General features: G+C 38.7%; 1 protein-coding gene across 2 annotated transcripts in view; it reads left to right on the forward strand.

The window, feature by feature from the left end:
* Positions 1–270: 270 nt before the first annotated feature.
* Positions 271–20,409, forward strand: part of zgc:92242 (uncharacterized protein LOC436899 homolog) — a 31,584-nt gene continuing 11,445 nt past the window's right edge. The window contains exons 1-2 of one of the 2 annotated variants that reach the window (XM_063000569.1): positions 271–346; positions 7,981–8,365. In XM_063000569.1, coding sequence (XP_062856639.1) covers positions 8,188–8,365 — 178 coding nt within the window. In that variant the 5' untranslated portion in view covers positions 271–346; positions 7,981–8,187. Of the gene's footprint in view, positions 351–7,980; positions 8,366–20,409 lie in introns of both variants that reach the window. The other variant, XM_063000560.1, reaches the window with a different exon arrangement.

The following is a 20,409-nucleotide window of genomic DNA, read 5'->3' on the forward strand; positions in this document are numbered from 1 at the left end:
TTCTCTGCTAGACCCATTTTTACTCTTATTTACCCTGATCAGTACAGCTGGGGGTTAAGGGGCTGGGTAATGTGTGGGCAGTGTATAACATATAGTCTTTCGTGGGTTTCCTTAAGAGCAACCTGGCAAGAAGATTAGACTAGAAGGAAATAAGAGGACGACGCACAGAAGCAGTATGTCGCTGTTTGAGGAAAGAAGGAGGCGGGAAGAAGAAACAAAGGAATTTTGTGGCGTCACTTCACACCACACCCCTTCAATACAAAGACAAGAGTAGAGCAGCACACACTCTTACTAGTGCTCTCATTTTAACTGAACTCCTGTTTACTCTCCGGCTCTCACTCAGGATGTGCGTATGTGTTTATTTTCTCTTTAAACATCAGCTTCATCAGGTTACCGCTTAATGTAATGCTTTAGTATGCTGAATTAGTAGTTCACCACTAATATGCTTGTTTTGGAGTTTGTTTTGTCTAAGCATTTTAGCTTTGTTTTCTGTTTCATGTCTCGTTCACTTTTGAGTTGAATTTCTGTCTTTGACCTTTTTAAGTAGACTTGGTTGGATCTTCTATATGGAATGCAAATGGTCTCAGCATTACTGTAGTGTATTGCGTTATTTGATTAAATGCACATGGATTAGCTTTAAGTTGCATTGTTTCAACATAAACAAGAAACACTGTTACACTAATTTGGGGCCTAAATGTAAACTCAAAGTTGTAGTTTTTGTGGTTTTGTTGTATACAAGTTTCAATTGTGGCATATTCCTTTGTTTACTTCAATTAAATTGTGCATATGAGTTGGTTCAGCCTTTACCTTTTTTAAATTAACTTACATTATTAGTTATTGTCTGTCAATAAACATTACCATCTTTTTAATTTGCTTTTTGTTGAACTGTTTGTTTGTTTGTTTGTTTATTGAATTATTGTGCAAAGTTTCAGCTTTGCTGTAGTCCATTGTAATATTCAGCTATACACACATGTGAATCGTTCTGGTCCATGTTTAGTACATTTCATAAGATGTTTAAACCTTTCTGTGCTTTTTGTACTCTTCTTTTTAGACAGTTTTTACAATATATACACAGTTGCAATCGGAAATGTTCAACCCCCTCAACTTGAAAGGAAATGTGTATAGAATTATATTAACATTGTATTAAAATCTTTTATACCCATTGCCCTTTTGGTGCAATAAAATGATCTTCATTTTCTTCATGGTTGCTCAACACCTGAAACACTTATAACAGCTGAAGAAAATTAAGGGTCATTATTGAATTCCTTATTGTTTTGTTTGTCTTGTTTACATTTTATTTAAGGTAAATGTCATCAAAGATGACTTAAAACCTTGGTGTAGTATATTTAGCATTAATGTACATAGTTGTAGTGATGTGCTGTGTTGTGGCTGTGGCCTTTTACCCTTATTGAGAGAAAAACACATGGTGAGGTTATAAATAGAGGCCTGTTCTTTGTTGATGTAAAAAGCATTTTATTGTGTTATTGTCTGACAAAGAATTAAAACGACTCACTGATGTTGTTCACTTCTGTAGAATGACTACAATGCTCTATTTCTATCCATGTTAAAAAGAACATATCATGTCCTGTTTTTTTGTTTTCTTGTTTCATTTTGTCACACTTTTACAAACAAACGTGTTTGACAGTCTCCAAACTGGAGTATAAAAACTACAGGCGACTCCAAATTTATGTGATGTTTCCAACCATGGTTAGTCAGTGAAAAATGTTAAAAAGATTCCAAAGGCTTTGTTATTCTAACAAGCTGATGAATGGGGAAACATGGTGACGTTTACATTTGAAAAGAGGGCTGCTCTGTTGATCCTTGTATGGCTGCTCCATTTTTAAGTCAAGTTCCTGTTGGTCTAGATTTTACTTGTTAGACACTTTCTGTTCTTGATTGCTTAAATAGACTAAGATATCTAGTTTTTGAGTGAGTCATTGTTTACATCAACTGAATCTGTATGGCTTTTGCTAATAGACCTTTATAGTAATACAGATGTACAATGGTTTTCAACTAACTGATCGCAGGTATCATAATTGCTAAAGAAACATTGTTTTTAAGTAAATATCCATGTAGAAATGAGATTGTGTTGAAGCTTCAGTGGCTTAATTGGAAGTAGGGTTGTTTTTCACCAATACACTTCTGACTCTTTTGAAATGAGCCTCCTGCTGTGGCTTATCTTTTAAAGTGTCTTATCTTTCTGTCCCTCTTGCTTTGACGGTTAATTATTTAAGTCAACTGTTTGATTAGATACGTTTTATGTTTGGTACAGTTTTCAGTGTGAAAATGATTCAGCTTTGGCAAAGATTCAAGTTTTCAACAAAATTCCCTTTATATACTGTATATGTGTAGGCTGAGTTTATGTATGCATTCATGTGGGTTAACATTTTAGCATGTAATGGTTGGTATCTTGTATCTGTAATAGAGAAAAGACCACCTCCTTGTTTCTACACACATTGTTCATTTTATCAGCTCCACTTACCATATAGAAGCACTTTTGTAATTCTACAATTACTGACTGTAGTCCATCTGTTTCTCTACATACTTTGTTAGCCCCCTTTTCATGCTGTTATTCAATATCAGGACTCTCACAGGACCACTACAGAGTAGGTATTATTTAGGTGGTGGATCAATCTCAGCACTGCAGTGACACTGACATGGTGGTGGTGTGTTAGTGTGTGTTGTGCTGGCATGAGTGGATAAGACACAGCAGCGCTGATGGACTTTTTAAACACCTCATTGTCACTGCTGGATTGAGAATAGTCCACCAACCAAAAACATCCAGCCAACAGTGCCCCATGGGCAGGGTCCTGTGACCACTGATGAAGGTCTAGGAGATGACCAACTCAAACAGCAGCAATAGATGAGCGATCGTCTCTGACTTTACATCTACAAGGTGGATCAGCTAGGTAGGAGTGTCTAATAGAGTGGACTGTGAGTGGGCATAGTATTTTAAAAACTCCAGGAGCGCTGCTGTATCTGATCCAGTCATACCAGCACAACACACACTAACACACCACCACCACGTCAGTGTCACTGCAGTGCTGAGAATGACTCACCGCCCAAATAATATCTGCTCTGTAGTGGTCCTGACCATTGAAGAACAGGATAAAACAGTATGTGGAGAAATAATTGGACTACAGTCAGTATTTAATTGTAGAATTACAAAGTGCTTCTATATGGTAAGTGGAGCTGATAAAATGGACAGTGAGTGTAGAAACAAAGAGGTGGTTTTAATGTTATGGCTGATCAGTGTATATGCTGATTTAATTTTAGTTAATAACTTCATCTAAACTGACTGGTTCTACTGAGCTTATTGTTAATCAAAAACATTATTCTATTAAGCTGATATAGACCAGGCATTGTTTTTAACTTTTAAAGGCTCTGTAGATGTGGGAGGATGATTCAGAGTGATATTTACAAGTAACAAAGGAGGTTTTTCAGTATTGCCCAGTTTGGGTGTGCTCCATTTATGTTATTTTGAAAGATTAAGAACTTTTTTGTCAGAGTATTATTTTCTTTCTGACTTGTTGGTAACAGTACGAATCATAACTCATGAATATTCTTACGTGCTTTAGTTTTTTTGTGCTAGAGTTTAATCACTGTCTTGTTACTCCTCTGAATAGATGTCAGATGTTTTAGTTTAGCAGTTTACAGTTTTAGTGAATTAATGTTGACTTAGGTATTTTTGGTTATCCCAAAATACATACACACGTGAATCGTTTTGGTCCATGTTAGTGTAGATCTTAGCTAACTTATTTTTCAAAAATAACATCAACATCATATAATTGCAGTATACCATATATACACGGTTGCAATCGGAAATGTTCAACCCCCTTCATCTTAAAAGGAAATATGTATAGAATTATATTAAAACTAATATATAAAATTTAAATTTTCCCCATGGTTGCTACACACCTTCAACACTTGAAACACTTATGTAACACATAATTGGTGAAGAAAATTAAGGGTCGTTATTGAATTCCCAATTGTTTAATCATGCTGTTACCTAACTGTAGGTCATATAGACTAGCAGTAGGTTTTAGGATCAGCAACATTATCCAGGGATTAAATAATTGTGACATGGCATCATAATACATCATGCTTTATTATTCAATTGGTAAAACAGGTTTAGAGTTAGAATATTCACTTTCTTTGTGGGTTGAATATTTCCGATTGCGTGTGTGTCATGTTCATCTCTCTTAGACCATCCTTTGTGTGCTATGTTGTGTACACAATCCTGTGAAGTATTTTTGACTGTATGAAATTGGATCATTTTATTATTTCTGTTGTTTACTACTGAATGCTAAGATTTTAATATTCACAGATATAAATATATACCTATCAGGCTAAAGCTTTTCATTACTGACTTCATTAAGGTGGTAGTGGTAATGATGACACATTTGGATTAAGACAGTAGAATGGATTGTAAACCAAGAGGTTGTTAGAATTATGTCCTGTTGTTTCTAGGGATGTAACGATACACTCTACCCACGATGTGATATGAATCACAATACTGGGTTCACGACCTAATTTTTTTTTCAACTTTGTGAAGTGCCGTCAACCAGGCGAGGTGAATAGCACCAGTGCCCTCTGCTGTTTAAAGTGAATAGCGATTCATTTTAAATGAATAAACGATTCGAATCGTGGCATGTGCACCGATTTATATCTGTCTTGTGGTGCATCGTTACATCCCTAGTAGTTTCCATGCCTATGTTGGCATCATAAAAACATCATGAAAAAGGATACATGTGCTGAAGTTTTTTTTTGTAAATAGTTTCTCTGTTTGTGTTGCGTGCATGGATGGTTTTCTGATATGTGATCATCCAACTGGGAAAATTAACTGAACAAATGAACCACACAAACCAGACAAGCAGCTCCTATGCAGTCTAGGGGGAAATGGGTGGATAAATAAATAATCCCTCAGGAGTAAATGAATTGAATGTATTAAAGTGAATGGTTTTTTTTTTGCCAGGGTTACTCATTGACAAACAATGACTACATACTAGACTGTATTTGAAAGGTTTTGTAAGATGAGAGGTTTTGAAATGCTGTAGACCCGACAGTCATTAGTCCAACACCAAATCCATACAATAAATCATTCAACACTAACAGCCATACACCTGCTGAATGGAACATGTATGTTTAACATGTCATTTGATCAAACATGTTATGTAATCACATTTAGCAAGCATGGGACAGCTTAGCGTTTTGCTAATAGTTCCTGCAAGCAAATATTCACCTTTTATGTTGCTTACAACAACAATGACTAAAAACCTTTGAATGCTTGAACTCTTTTATAATAGAGATAAGAATTAGGTTGCACACTGTCTTATTTTTGCTCTGTTAATGTTACGTTTGGAGCGCAAACACCACCAAAACTGTGCATTTTTTGTAGATTATAAAAATGTCTGTCAATGTGAATATTTACACACAGAATACACAAGATATACTTTATTGATAAGCAGACACCAGTTCAAGATATGCTGCACAATATGTACACAGAGAACATGGTAATAAACGAAACGCCTCTCTCAGGCTGTTAAAAACTTTTTGCCATTCCATTTATTAAAGGAGTTGGTGTGTTTAAGTAAACACAGAGTAATAGTAATTCTAGAAGCTAAATAGCACAGGGACAGTGATGGCATAGTGGGTATAGCAGTGGGCTATCAATTGAAAGGATGAGAGTTTGAATCCCAGCTCTGCCATGCGGCCACTGTTGGGCCCTTGAGCAAGGCCCTTAACCCTCTATGCTCCAGGGGTGCTGTATAAGATAGATCGATAGATAGATAACTTTATTAATCCCAGAGGGAAAGTCAAGTATTACAACAGCTCAAGGTACAATAGCAAAACGTATTAAGTAAATAAAAGACTCAGTTAAGAACTATTAATTAAATAGGCTTAAGGTGCATAAGAAATAATAAGTAAGCATTGCAGTACAATGTTGGTGGAAATAAATACAGTATAAATGCAATATGTAATATAATAGAAAAATTACATAAGTGTCTTATCATTAAATGATAAGATCATGTTCCATGAGTCTGTCCTGATAGTCCTGGTATTAACTCAGTGAGCGATGATGTCCCGGCACAGTGGGGATGAGTTATACAGTGAGATCGCTGTTGGTACAAACGATTTCCTGTATCATTCCTTCTTACAGCGTAGCTGAATGAGTGTGTATAATGACTGACCCTGCATTCTGACCCCAGCTTTCACACAAGCTGGGATACGCGAAGAAAGAATTTCTATGTACTGTGCATCTGTATATGTACAGTGTATCACAAAAGTGAGTACACCCCTCACATTTCTGCAGATATTTAAGTATATCTTTTCATGGGACAACACTGACAAAATGACACTTTGACACAATGAAAAGTAGTCTGTGTGCAGCTTATATAACAGTGTCAATTTATTCTTCCGTCAAAATAACTCAATATACAGCCATTAATGTCTAAACCACCGGCAACAAAAGTGAGTACACCCCTTAGTGAAAGTTCCTGAAGTGTCAATATTTTGTGTGGCCACCATTATTTCCCAGAACTGCCTTAACTCTCCTGGGCATGGAGTTTACCAGAGCTTCACAGGTTGCCACTGGAATGCTTTTCCACTCCTCCATGACGACATCACGGAGCTGGCGGATATTCGAGACTTTGCACTCCTCCACCTTCCGCTTGAGGATGCCCCAAAGATGTTCTATTGGGTTTAGGTCTGGAGACATGCTTGGCCAGTCCATCACCTTTACCCTCAGCCTCTTCAATAAAGCAGTGGTCGTCTTAGAGGTGTGTTTGGGGTCATTATCATGCTGGAACACTGCCCTGCGACCCAGTTTCCGGAGAGAGGGGATCATGCTCTGCTTCAGTATTTCACAGTACATATTGGAGTTCATGTGTCCCTCAATGAAATGTAACTCCACAACACCTGCTGCACCCATGCAGCCCCAGACCATGGCATTCCCACCACCATGCTTGACTGTAGGCATGACGCACTTATCTTTGTACTCCTCACCTGATTGCCGCCACACATGCTTGAGACCATCTGAACCAAACAAATTAATCTTGGTCTCATCAGACCATAGGACATGGTTCCAGTAATCCATGTCCTTTGTTGACATGTCTTCAGCAAACTGTTTGTGGGCTTTCTTGTGTAGAGACTTCAGAAGAGGCTTCCTTCTGGGGTGACAGCCATGCAGACCAATTTGATGTAGTGTGCGGCGTATGGTCTGAGCACTGACAGGCTGACCCCCAACCTTTTCAATCTCTGCAGCAATGCTGACAGCACTCCTGCGCCTATCTTTCAAAGACAGCAGTTGGATGTGACGCTGAGCACGTGCACTCAGCTTCTTTGGACGACCAACGCGAGGTCTGTTCTGAGTGGACCCTGCTCTTTTAAAACGCTGGATGATCTTGGCCACTGTGCTGCAGCTCAGTTTCAGGGTGTTGGCAATCTTCTTGTAGCCTTGGCCATCTTCATGTAGCGCAACAATTCGTCTTTTAAGATCCTCAGAGAGTTCTTTGCCATGAGGTGCCAAGTTGGAACTTTCAGTGACCAGTATGAGAGAGTGTGAGAGCTGTACTACTAAATTGAACACACCTGCTCCCTATGCACACCTGAGACCTAGTAACACTAACAAATCACATGACATTTTGGAGGGAAAATGACAAGCAGTGCTCAATTTGGACATTTAGGGGTGTAGTCTCTTAGGGGTGTACTCACTTTTGTTGCCGGTGGTTTAGACATTAATGGCTGTATATTGAGTTATTTTGAGGGAAGAATAAATTGACACTGTTATATAAGCTGCACACAGACTACTTTTCATTGTGTCAAAGTGTCATTTTGTCAGTGTTGTCCCATGAAAAGATATACTTAAATATCTGCAGAAATGTGAGGGGTGTACTCACTTTTGTGATACACTGTATATATGACAAAGGCATTCTATATCTATAGGTAAAATTTTAACAGTTGCCCTCTCTCTTTTTTCAGTCATCACTCTACATGGTCAAAGGGTTGGCAAGGAATGAGCAGAGCCAAAACAACCACTGCCAGCTGTAGGAGGACAGGTGTTTCCACCTGAGAAGACAACGGGAAGAGGAACTACAGTCACCCTAGCAGGGGTGCCTCCTGTTTACCAGCAAACCCATTTACTAGTTGTCCAGTAGTTCATAGCAGGCCACACACACACACTCCATCATGCTGCAGCAGATCTTGGCAGACATGTACGTGGACCCTGACATCCTGGAGGCCCTGAATGAGGAGCAGAAAAAGACCCTTTTTCTGAAAATGAGGGAAGAGCAGGTGCGTCGATGGAAGGAAAGAGAGGAGCAAGAGGAGCAGGATGGAAAGAAAGACAAGCCCAGGCCAACGAAAGGTAAGGCTTTCTGGGTTCTAACAGACATCATAATATTTGTTATTCTGTCTGTCTGGCATTTACTGGATGATTGTATCCTATGTGACTCGCAATAGTGACAAAAAGGTAAAGTCTGAATAATCATTTAAGTAAATTTAAGTTCCCTTAGGCTTACTGTAAGTTATTAAATGTATACATGGTCAAAAATATACACTAGCCATAACATTAAACCCATCTCCTTGTTTCTACACTCACTGTCCATTTTATCAGCTCCACTTACCATAGAGAAGCACTTTGTAGTTCTACAATTACTGACTGTAGTCCATCTGTTTCTCTGCATACCTATTTAATCTGCTTTCATCCTGTTCTTCAATGTTAAGGACCCCCCACAGTACCACCACAGAGCAGGTATTATTTAGGTGGTGGATCATTCTCGGCACTTCAGTGACACTGTTATGGTGGTGGTGTGTTAGTGTGTGTTGTGCTGGTATGAGTGGATCAGACACAGCAGTGCTGCTGGAGTTTGTAAATACCGTGTCAACTCACTGTCCACTCTATTAGATATTACTACCTAGTTTATCGACCTTGTAGATGTAAAGTCGGAGACGATCGCTCATCTATTGCTGCCGTTTGAGTTGGTCATCTTCTAGACCTTCATCAGTGGTCACAGGACGCTGCCCACAGGACAGTGTTGTGCCAGTTCACAGCTTTTCTGAACTAGTTCAAGTTCAGTTCATACATGCTCAAAGTGAACAGTTCACGTTCAAAGTTCACAATTTTAATTCTGAACTAGTTCAAAGTTCAGTTCATTTTACTTTTTTCGTGAGATATTCAAATAAATACTTTTTTTCACACTACAAGCTAGAAATCACTATACGTTCTTTGAAACTGCTCATTGTAGACATTTGCTCATGACACTGCAATTGTGGGTTTCTTACCAGGTGATGAAACTTGCAGCAGTACAGACAAGGTAGACCAGTTCTATACTTAGTGCAATGAAATCTACCAGCATTTAATTAAAAAAAGAATATATAATATGAAATATGTATATATTATTTGATATATATGATATTATATATACATATGTGTGTGTATGAAATGAAACTCTTGAATGAAGGTAATGAAGGCAAAACTCAAAGGCACAAAAAACTTTATTTTTAAGGAAACTGCGATGCATTGCGCACACAATGTCAAAACCATTTCTGTCTGGTGATACATGATTTAAGCGGCACCAGCGAGAATACAGGAGGGAGGAACTTTCTCTCGTTGCGTTTCAAAAGAGAAAACAGATGTCACTCAGTTTTCAATGGAAAACAAATTCCAACGTTCATTTACAGTGATGTCTGCCGTTCATGACACATAATGTGAACTAATTCACGTTCAAGTTCTTTATTAAAAATGTGTTGCGTTCAGTTCAACGTTCACGAAAAAATGAGCGTGTTCAATGAACACGCGTTCACGCACAACACTGCCACAGGACGCTGTTGGCTGGATATTTTTGGTTGGTTGGACTATTCTCAGTCCAGCAGTGATAGTGAGGTGTTTAAAAACTCCATCAGTGCTGCTGTGTCTGATCCACTCATACCAGCACAACACACACTAACACACCACCAACATGTCAGTGTCACTGCAGTGCTAAGAATCGTGCAGTGGTCCTGATCATTAAAGAACAGGGTGAAAGCAGGCTACAATGGTATGTAGAGAAATAGATGGACTACAGTTGTAGAACTACAAAGTGCTTCTATATGCTTCTAAGTGGAGCTGATAAAATGGACAGTGAGTGTAGATGTTATGGCTGATCAGTGTACATTCAACAAGTTAGATTATTAATTTCTTGGTGATTCTCTAATTCTTTGTTAGGAATGGTAATTATACAAGTATGTAATACTGTTCTTACACAGACATTCCCCAGCCTGTGAAAGTCTGAAACGCCCAAGCTCCTGACAAGTTTATGTCCTTTTATGGCAGAGCATGTTTAGCATGCTACATCACTATTACACTATTACATTATTAGTTGCCATGACCTAAAAGCATAAAGCTTAATCTGTTGTAGTAACCCAACTATTACCTATTGATTGTTTTTGTTGGATAGCATGTTTAGAATTCTTGCAGTAGCCTAACTGCTTTCAAATTCCACTCAAGCTTTTAAAAACTCTCTCACGACCGGTACAAATGTTTTGGAATCAGTGAATAGTTTAAATATCTTTTAGTAATATATTTGTTTGAACTGTCACTCTCTAATGGCATTTTAAGCCTTTGGGATGCAAAAATGCCTGAAGTTCAGTTTATTTTATTGTACAGACAGTGTGTTCACTTAAAAGATGTATTGTAAGGTAATGAAATGTCTTATTTAATATACACCGATCAGGCATAACATTAAAACCACCTCCTTGTTTCTACACTCACTGTCCATTTTATCAGCTCCACTTACCATGTACAAGCACTTTGTAATTCTACAATTACTGACTGTAGTCCATTTTTTTTTTTTTTTTACATACTTTGTTAGTCTTCTTTCACTCTGTTCTTCAATGGTCATGACCCCCACAGGACCACTACAGAGCAGGTATTATTTAGGTGGTGGATCATTCTCAGCACTGCAGTGACACTGACATGGTGGTAGTGTGTTAGTGTGTGTTGTGCTGGTATGAGTGGATCAGACACAGCAGTGCTGATGGAGTCCACTCTATTAGACACTCCTACCTAGTTGGTCCACCTTGTAGATGTAAAGTCAGAGACGATCGCTCATCTATTGCTGCTGTTTGAGTTGGTCAACTTCTAGACCTTCATCAGTGGTCACAGGACCCTGCCCACGGGGCGCTGTTGGCTGGATATTTTTTTGGTTGGTGGACTATTGTCAGTCCAGCAGTGACAGTGAGGTGTTTAAAAACTCCATCAGCATTGCTGTGTCTGATCCACTCATACCAGCACAACACACACTAACACACCACCACCATGTCAGTGTCACTGCAGTGCTGAGAATGATCCACCACCCAAATAATACCTACTCTGTAGTGGTCCTGAGAGAGTCCTGACCATTGAAGAACAGCATAAATGTGGGATATCAAAGCATGTAGAGAAACAGATGGGCTACAGTCAGTAATTGTGGAACTACAAAGTGCTTCTATATGGTAAGTGGAGCTGATTAAAAATGGACAGTGAGTATAGAAACAAGGAGTTGGTTTTAATGTTATGGCTGATCGGTGTATTATCAATAGAAAAATAATGGAAGAGTGTCATTTAATCTATTTAAGACTCTTAGGAACATCACCGCAACAGAACCCACATACTGATCAAAGAACAAAGTAAGCACATATTTTACCCACATGGAGCGTAAAATATTTGATACTTGGAGCTTCAGGCACTTGAAAGCACCTGACCTAACCTTATAAACAAGAGGAATGCAGCGGGGTCACATTCTTTTTTGCCTTGCGACATTTCATGTAGAAATACTACTCTACTCTTTTTAACACTGGACGTATATTAACGTCAGGTGTCTTGCTTCACCTCACTGAAAAGGACTGAAGACATTGTTTTAATTGTTTTTTAAATTAGCAACAAATTGGTCACTGAGTGATGTGCTGATGCTCCTCCACTCTCTGGTTTGGTGAAGTTCACAGTTCACGTCACTGGTTGTATTGTTAAACAGAAGTCTTCTGTTTTCCGTCTCGAGGTTTCACCCGTGTCTGTTGGAACCATGTGACTGACGGGTGATTCTGCTCCGTTGAAGAATCTCTGTTTTGAGCTGGAATTGACTCAGCGTTGGGGTTGAAATCTGACCCGAATGAAAACACATGCGTTGCTGTTGTCTGGGTTGCGAACACAGTGGTTTAAACTGGAGTTTGCACCTGTCCTATTCCATAACAGCTGAAAACAGAACGTCTCTTAGAGCCATAAATCCTAATCCCAGTGCACACAAATTATTGGGCCGGCACAATTGGAGAATGTTTACTTTGATAAACACCTGCCTGTTTTTAAAAATGGCAAATGATATGACAAAGGGTAATAAAATAGAGAGCTCTTATTCGCTGTCTATTAAAAAGGTTGAATGGTCTGTTATACTTTTATCTCCCTTCTCTTCTTCATATCTGTAATACAGGCCCTTTTTATCCTAGTATGTACTGTACCGTATTGTTGACTTAGTATGAGATAGACAATAGGATTGAACCATAGGGCACACTACACAACATAAAATATGATGACTTGCAATGTCAGGGAAGTGTTATGGACTGACAGTCTTACATATCATGCCTGTCTTATTCCGTAGACTGTTTTTTGTATCATTTGATAGATTTGAATTAAAGCATACTTGCCCCTTGATAATTCATAAATGTGGGGCTTACATTAATGTGTTTGGGTCTGCAGCAAGTTGGACGTTCACCTAAGTACATGCTAATTTACATTGAACAGCCATAACATTAAAACCACCTTCTTGTTTCTACACTCACTGTCCATTTTATCAGCTCTACTTACCATATAGGAGCACTTTGTGACTGACTGTAGTCCATCTGTTTCTCTGCATGCTTTGTTAGCCCCCTTTCATGCTGTTCTTCAATGGTCAGGACCCCCACAGAGCAGGTATTATTTGGATGGTGGGTCATTCTCAGTGGTGTGTTAGTGTGTGTTGTGCTGTATGAGTGGATCAGACACAGCAGCGCTGCTGGAGTTTTTAAATACTGTGTCCATTCACTGTCCACTCTATTAGACACTCCTACCTAGTTGGTCCACCCAGAGACGATCGCTCATCTATTGCTGCTGTTTGAGTTGGTCATCTTCTAGACCTTCATCAGTGGTCATAGGACGCTGCCCACGGGGTGCTGTTGGCTGGATATTTTTGGTTGGTTGGACTATTCTCGGTCCAGCTGGGACAGTGAGGTGTTTAAAAGCTCCAGCAGCACTGCTGTCTGATCCACTCATACCAGCACAACACACACTAACACACCACCACCATGTCAGTGTCACTGCAGTGCTGAGAATGATCCACCACCTAAATAATACCTGCTCTGTAGTGGTCCTGACCATTGAAGAACAGGGTGAAAGCAGGCTAAAAAGGTATGTAGAGAAACAGATGGACTACAGTCGGTAATTGTAGAGCTACAAAATGCTTCTATATGGTAAGTGGAGCTGATAAAGTGGACAGTGAGTGTAGAAACAAGGAGGTGGTTTTAATTTTATGGCTGATCTGTGTACCTCTGGCTAGGAAGTCTTCTTTGTGCAATGTCTTTTAATCTTCTGGATTATTTAATCAGCCCAGGCATCTGTTTTCATATTAGCTCAGGTTTTGTTTCCTAAAAAAGGGGGTTAAAATGTATTGTAAGATACACTACACTGAAATATTTTCAGTATCAACCAGAATGTCATCAATTTACTCATCCCTGAAATCTCTTGAATGATTTATCAAGAGCGTGAGCTTGAGCTGACTTTAGTCACCAAAATTGGAAGGCAAATGAAAAATTTGACTATCAAACTAGAGTAATTTTTAGCTTTGGCTTCCAAGTCCTTAAAACCATGACCCAATCAACAGCAAACAACACAGACTATTCAAGGGAACAGTACAGACTTGGATTATATTACTTCAGGTGAAATTCAGCATACTTAGAGTAATAAATCCTAATCTCTGCACACACAATTACAGACTAACATTTACTTGGTAAATGCACATCTGGTTTCCGAAGAAATTGGGACACAAGGAGAAACAAGAACCTGTGTTTTTTTTTGTTGTTGTTTCTTTTTTTAAATTAATTAATTAATTTTTGGTTAATATTCTTAAAAAAATCGAGTGAAAATTCAGAAATAAAACAAAATGATTCCCAATATTTTACTGACCAACTGTAAACAAAGTTAGAATTGTATGCCTGCAACACACTCTAATAAGTGTAATTAATAGGAAATGGTTTTACAATTTGAAAACTGAGGACACTAGTTGTTGCGGTTTTGCAACTTGAATTTTCACCCATTCTTCAGCTCAAAAGTCCATGGTCGCTGCTGTCTGATCTGGATTTTATTCCGGCCAGTAAAGCAGATTTGCTTTGTGTCTACAGAGCCACACTGTTGTTGTGTGTGCAGAACGAGGCCTGGTATCGTCTTACTGAAATAATCATGGAGTTCTTGGAAAAAGACGACACCTTGATGGCAGCATGTGTCTTTCTAAAATCCTAACAAAGCCACTGCGTCAGTGGTACCTTTACATATATGCAAATCGCCAATGACATGGACATTGATGCACCTCCATACCATGACACATGTTGGCTTTTGCACCTTTGACACGAAGAATTTGACGTCTGTTGACCAAAAACAAGCTAAACTGTAGATCTGACCAAAGCACATTTTGTACTCTATTGTGGTTCATTTGGTTCATCCAGGACCAACAGACCAAAACCCCTGTTTAGCAATCCGAGGGCGACAGTGGCAAGGAAAAAAAAAAAACTCCCTTAAAATTACAGTAAGAAACCTTGAGAGGAACCAGACTCAGCAGGGACCCATCCTCTTTGGGTGACCTGGAGGATAATTTAAATAAATAGGATTTACACAGATCATACATTTACACAAATTTAAATTGAACTGAAAGTTATAACTAGCAAAAAATAATTGGAGTTCTTCATTGTTCAGTCCAGTGTGTGATAATGTCCGTCGTAGGTTCTGGACATTTTTGGTGCGAACACGCCAGGTTCCCATCCCATCTAGCAGAAGCAGCATTGTTGGCACTATAGTCTCGACTTGCAGTCTTTAACCTCGAGAGGCCCAGGAAACTTGGAACAGTTTTTGCATAGAATTGATGTATGGTTTTCTCTTTGTTTAACAGAGTTTTAGATTACATGTCTTAATGCACCAGTAGACTGTGTTAGGTGACACCGGTTTTCTGAAGTAATTGCAAGCCCAGGTGTTTATCACAGTAGCACAACTGTTTCTCATGCAATGCCATCTGAGGGCTTAGAGGTCACACACATTCAGCATTGGTATATGAGATTTTCTCCAAATTCACTGAATCTTTTGACAACTTTATATATGGTTAATGGTGAAAGACCTAAATTATTTGTTCTTGCATTTTTGCTTGATTATGGTGGATTAGAAACACTAGCGTTATTTAAAAACATATTTATTAGTCCACCACTAGACTCCTTCACCATTTTGGACCCTTAGTACCAAACTCCTAACACAAGTGTGCACATCTGCATAATCCAAATGCATGGTTGTGCTGTTCCTCACGTCATCCGTAGTGTGTTTACATACAATAAATTGCATGAGTTGCCATGTGGGTGTTTACATACAATAAATTGCATGAGTTGCCATGTGGGTGTTTACATACAATAAATTGCATTAGATACCACGTGCACAAAAAACCCATCTTATTTCTAACACAGACAATATGGAAACTTCACAAAACGTAAATACACAAAATGTTTACCCACCTGAGGTTGAATCCTGCAAGTCGAGACTGCTGTGCCAACAATGCTGCTCCTGCTAAATATGACAGGACCTGGCGTGTTTTGCTAGTTAAAACTTTTAGTTCAATTTAATTTTGTGTTTGTATGATTTGTGTAAATCCTATTTATTCAAATTATCCTCTTGGCCACCAAAGGAGGACGGAGGGCCCTGCTGAGCCTGGATCCTCTTAAGGTTTCTTCCAGTATTTTTAAAGGAGTTTTTCCTTGCCACTGTCACCCTCGGCTTGCTCAACAGGGGTTTTTGGTCTGTTGGTCCTGGATTCTGTGAAGTTGCTTTGAGACAATGTCTATTGTAAAAAGTGCTATACAAATACATTTGACTTGACAAAATCGGAGGAGTTTTTTTTATACATGTGCACATAGAATATAAAGTGTTTTATACTTCTTAAGACTTGATTGCTTAAATGCATCAATCCAGTACAGACTATTGGTGTAAGAACTGTTATTGGTATAAAGTAATCTAGTGGATACATTTTTCAGTCAGATCCAAGTTTTATGCTCCATACCAAACAATGACAGACAGGACACAGACCATCACACTTTTTATACAAAGTGCTGGTGTGATTTTACAAAGATGTCAGTATCTATACCAACCTTTAATCTTTAATTTGGGATGTAAAACTAAATTTACACAGTCTTAGCTATCTAGTAAGGCAACAACAATGCACAATATTGAAAGTAATTTGCAAAAGTACTAACCAAGGACAGGTCACGTTGACTTGAGACACTTTGCTTACTATTTACTATTCTTGACACGTGACCGACTGGGTGGCTTTTCAGCAAATGTTGAACTTTTATTTTATCTGGACAGTACAAAAAGTCTTTGTTAACAAGCTGCAGACATGGTACACCGAGATCAGTTCACGCAGCTTTACATTTTTTTGCATTATAATTTGTTTAAGCCCAGCCATTTGCGTCCGGCATCGTCTCTCGTGGTTTTGGTAATGCCCTTTTTGGAATCCATGCTGTTTTGCATTTGGCCTTATTAGTAACCAGTTGTTGTACTTGTGCTTCCCTCTGCATCATGATGTTATCTGTCAAAGGACTTAAATCCATGGAGGGCACAGACATTTTCATTTATTTGATTATTTTTTATTCATTTTTTTGATACTCGATTGGCTGCATCATCCGTACTGTATGTATGATAACAATGGACCTTAATTTTAAAAACAGGCTTGCTCAGGATTTACATAATTCTAAATAAATAAATAAAATTAAGATTTTAAACTGTATAATTTGTGACTGAGACTGAGAAACTTTAGGAACCTGGAGTAATATGGTAATGTTTATGAACCACTTTTATTTTGAGCAGATGTCCTGTGCCACATGGAAACACTGGGCATAAGCTGGAAAAACACTGGGAGGGTCATTAGTCTCTCACAGGGCACAACATACCCACCCATACAGCCACTAACACATGTTTTAGAGCAGCCAGTCCACCTTTTACATGTTTTAGAGGTGGGGAAAAAAAGAGATTCTAGAGGAAACCAACCCATATTTGGGGGAACATGGAAAAACATGGCATGTTTCCTGTGCCGTAATCATACTACCCATTGCAGAACTGTGCCACAATTACCTTATAAAAGGTTGTAAATGCTAAAGTTCTTCTTTATTTATTTTAGTCAGGGTATTGCCTGCTTATTACCTTTCTCAATTAGTCAGTATCAGTCTTGTTCTTTATACCTCTCCTGTCTTATACTGGTATGTTTATCTTACTCATAGAAACAGTTTACCAAACAACGTTCCTTGCCCCTATTATTTTGTGCCACTCCACTGCACCTGATTAAAAAAACAATGCATTCCAGGCATGTCCTTGTTCTTTCTCATCTTCTCAGCTCATCTATCTAATGGAATGTTGGTCTGCTTTTTGTTCCTATAGCCTGAAAGCAATGTACACTGCCTGAAGTGTTGCAGGAACATACCAGGACGATTATGTAAAAGGCGTTTCGTTGTGTCACATGTTGCATGTTGCATAGCATCTGATGTTAGACAGACGATGAAGACGATGTCAACATGTATAGGTTACACACCGCTATGGGGTCGTCAAGGTAGCCTGTGTTTATGTAGGCATTTAATTTTTTATTCAACTAAGCTGTAATGTCATAGGGCGGCACGGTGGCTCGGTGGGTAGCACTGTTGCCTCACAGCAGAAAGATCCTGGGTTCGATCCCCAGGCGGGGCAGTCCGAGTCCTTTCTGTACAGAGTTTGCATGTTCTCCCTGTGTCTGTGTGGGTTTAGTCCAGGAGCACCGGTTTCCTCCCACAGTCCGGTTAATTGGAGACACTGTACTGCCCTATAGGTGAATGGGTGTGTGTGGGTGTGTCTGCCCTGCGATAGACTGGCACCCAGTCCAGAGTGTTGCCGTGTGCCTTGCGCCCATTGAAAAGCTGGGAAAGGCTCCAGCATCCCCCTGCGACCCTAATTGGATAAGCGGTTAAGTGAGTGAGTGAGTGAGTGTCATGCATACAATATATATGTAGTATGGTAAATTGTTGCCCAGTGGAGGCCATGCTCTCCACAACACCTAGGTCCTCATACGGTTTCTTTTCCTGATACAACATTCAGAACTGATAAATAATACATTTTTTTTTATTCTTTATTTAAGCAAAGTGGTGCATGCCACACATTCCCAGGTTTAATCCTGACATCTGATCACTGTCTGGACACCAGTGTTTCTGGATGGCACTGTTTCAGTGTTTGTTTTCATATTGGAAGTACGTAGATGACAATTAATCTGGATAAAAAGCCACTCATGTAATATCCTGCTGCCCTCTGCTGGTGGATAGGATACATATTTTAAAGGGCTGATGTACAGTACTTTATTCACTAGTCATTGACGTACTTTTTACAGTTACATGTAAAAATGTGGGTAACCCAAATCGGTTTGTTTGCTGTTTTTTTTCTTCTTCTTCTAGCTGGAAAATTATTTGTAAAAAATTAAGTGTTAAAAAAAAGTGCTGTAAAGTTAATGCAGTAAAACAGAAGTGTTCATATTCCTGTTTTAGAAAGTCACCCATTTACATTTTTGGCATTTAGCAGACGCTTTTATCCAAAGCGACTTATAGTATACAGTCTAAGCAACTGAGGGTCAAGGACCCAACATTGGTAACCTGGCAGTGGTGGGGTTTGAACCAGCAACCTTCTGGTTACTAGTGCAGCACCTTAACCACTGAGCTACCACACATTTCATTATGATCTACACACGTGGTCCTGGATTGATGTTAGCTTGTGTTTCTGGGAGTAGTTCTTGGTGGACTTTTGAGATTATCTAGGATCTTTGGTCTTGTTGTAAAGCCAGCTTTTTTTGCCTTTTAGTTTCTTTACTTTACAAACTGAGATTTGCTTCCAGGATTTGGATAATGTAGTATTTAATGGAATCGATTCATCCACACGATCATGCAATGTGCCATTTGTAATAATAATATGATAATAATAACAATAAGCTTTACTTATATAGCACTTATTTTAAACAAAGTTTCACAGTGCTTTATAACAGACAGGAGTATTTGTTTGTTTGTTTCATTAGGATTGTAACGTCATGTTTTACACATCACAAGAATGGTAGTTACTCATTACACAAGGTTCTTTAGTTCACAAGTTTATATCGAACACAGTCCTGGACAATTTTGTATCTCCAATTCACCTCACTTGCATGTCTTTGGACTGTGGGAGGAAACCGGAGCTTCTGGAGGAACATGCCAATTCCACACAGAAAAAACCCGGACCGCCCCACCTGGGGGATCGAACCCAGGACCTTCTTGCTGTGAGGCAAAAGTGCTACCCACTAAGCTGCCCCAGACAGGAGTAAAATAAAGTTACAGATATAAGCAAATAAAACACAGAAAAGACAAAAAACTGAAACATTTAAAAGTGCAAATACAAACAGTAAAAGCAGTAAACCAGAAAAGAAAAAATAGAAGCATTATGTTGTGTAATAGATCCATGTCAGTGTTTAAGAGTTATCAAGATGTCTTCATCAAGTTTTATTTTTTCCTCTCTGGAAATACAAGGCCAGTTGTAGCTCAGTAGTAAAGGAATTGTACTGACAATCAGAAGGATGCCGGTTCAAGCCCTACCAATGCCAAATTGCCACTGTTAGGCCTCTGCGCAGAACCCTTAACTCGAAGTTGTCTGATTGTATTTGGTCACGATTGTAAGCCACTTTGGATAAATGTGTCTGCTAAATGTCGTAAATATGAACACACTGTTGATTATGAAAAAAAACTTCTTTGCATAATTCAGACGATGACTTTTGTAATAACTACAGATGTGTTTTATTGCACAATTACTGATTATTTAATATTCAACAGATCAGACTAAATATACATAACAATGGCACGTGCATCAATATTTTGTTTTATTTTTTCTTTTGATATGTTAACTATGCAATTGTTATTTTAATTAAAGGTGTTGGACAAAAGTATGTGGCACCTGTCTATAAGATTGTGGGACATCCCAATCCATAACAATGGGTATTCGTACTTGTTCCATTGAGTAACAAAAGAGTTATAAAGCTCTGACACATTGTTCGCATAATTTGGGTATAAATAGTTGTAATATTGTTCTCTGATCTCAATGTATTGTCATACCTCTCAGCCTTAATGCAGTGTCAAAGTCTAACA

Source organism: Trichomycterus rosablanca, chromosome 1 (genome assembly GCF_030014385.1).
Source record: "Trichomycterus rosablanca isolate fTriRos1 chromosome 1, fTriRos1.hap1, whole genome shotgun sequence".
Lineage (NCBI taxonomy): Eukaryota > Metazoa > Chordata > Actinopteri > Siluriformes > Trichomycteridae > Trichomycterus > Trichomycterus rosablanca.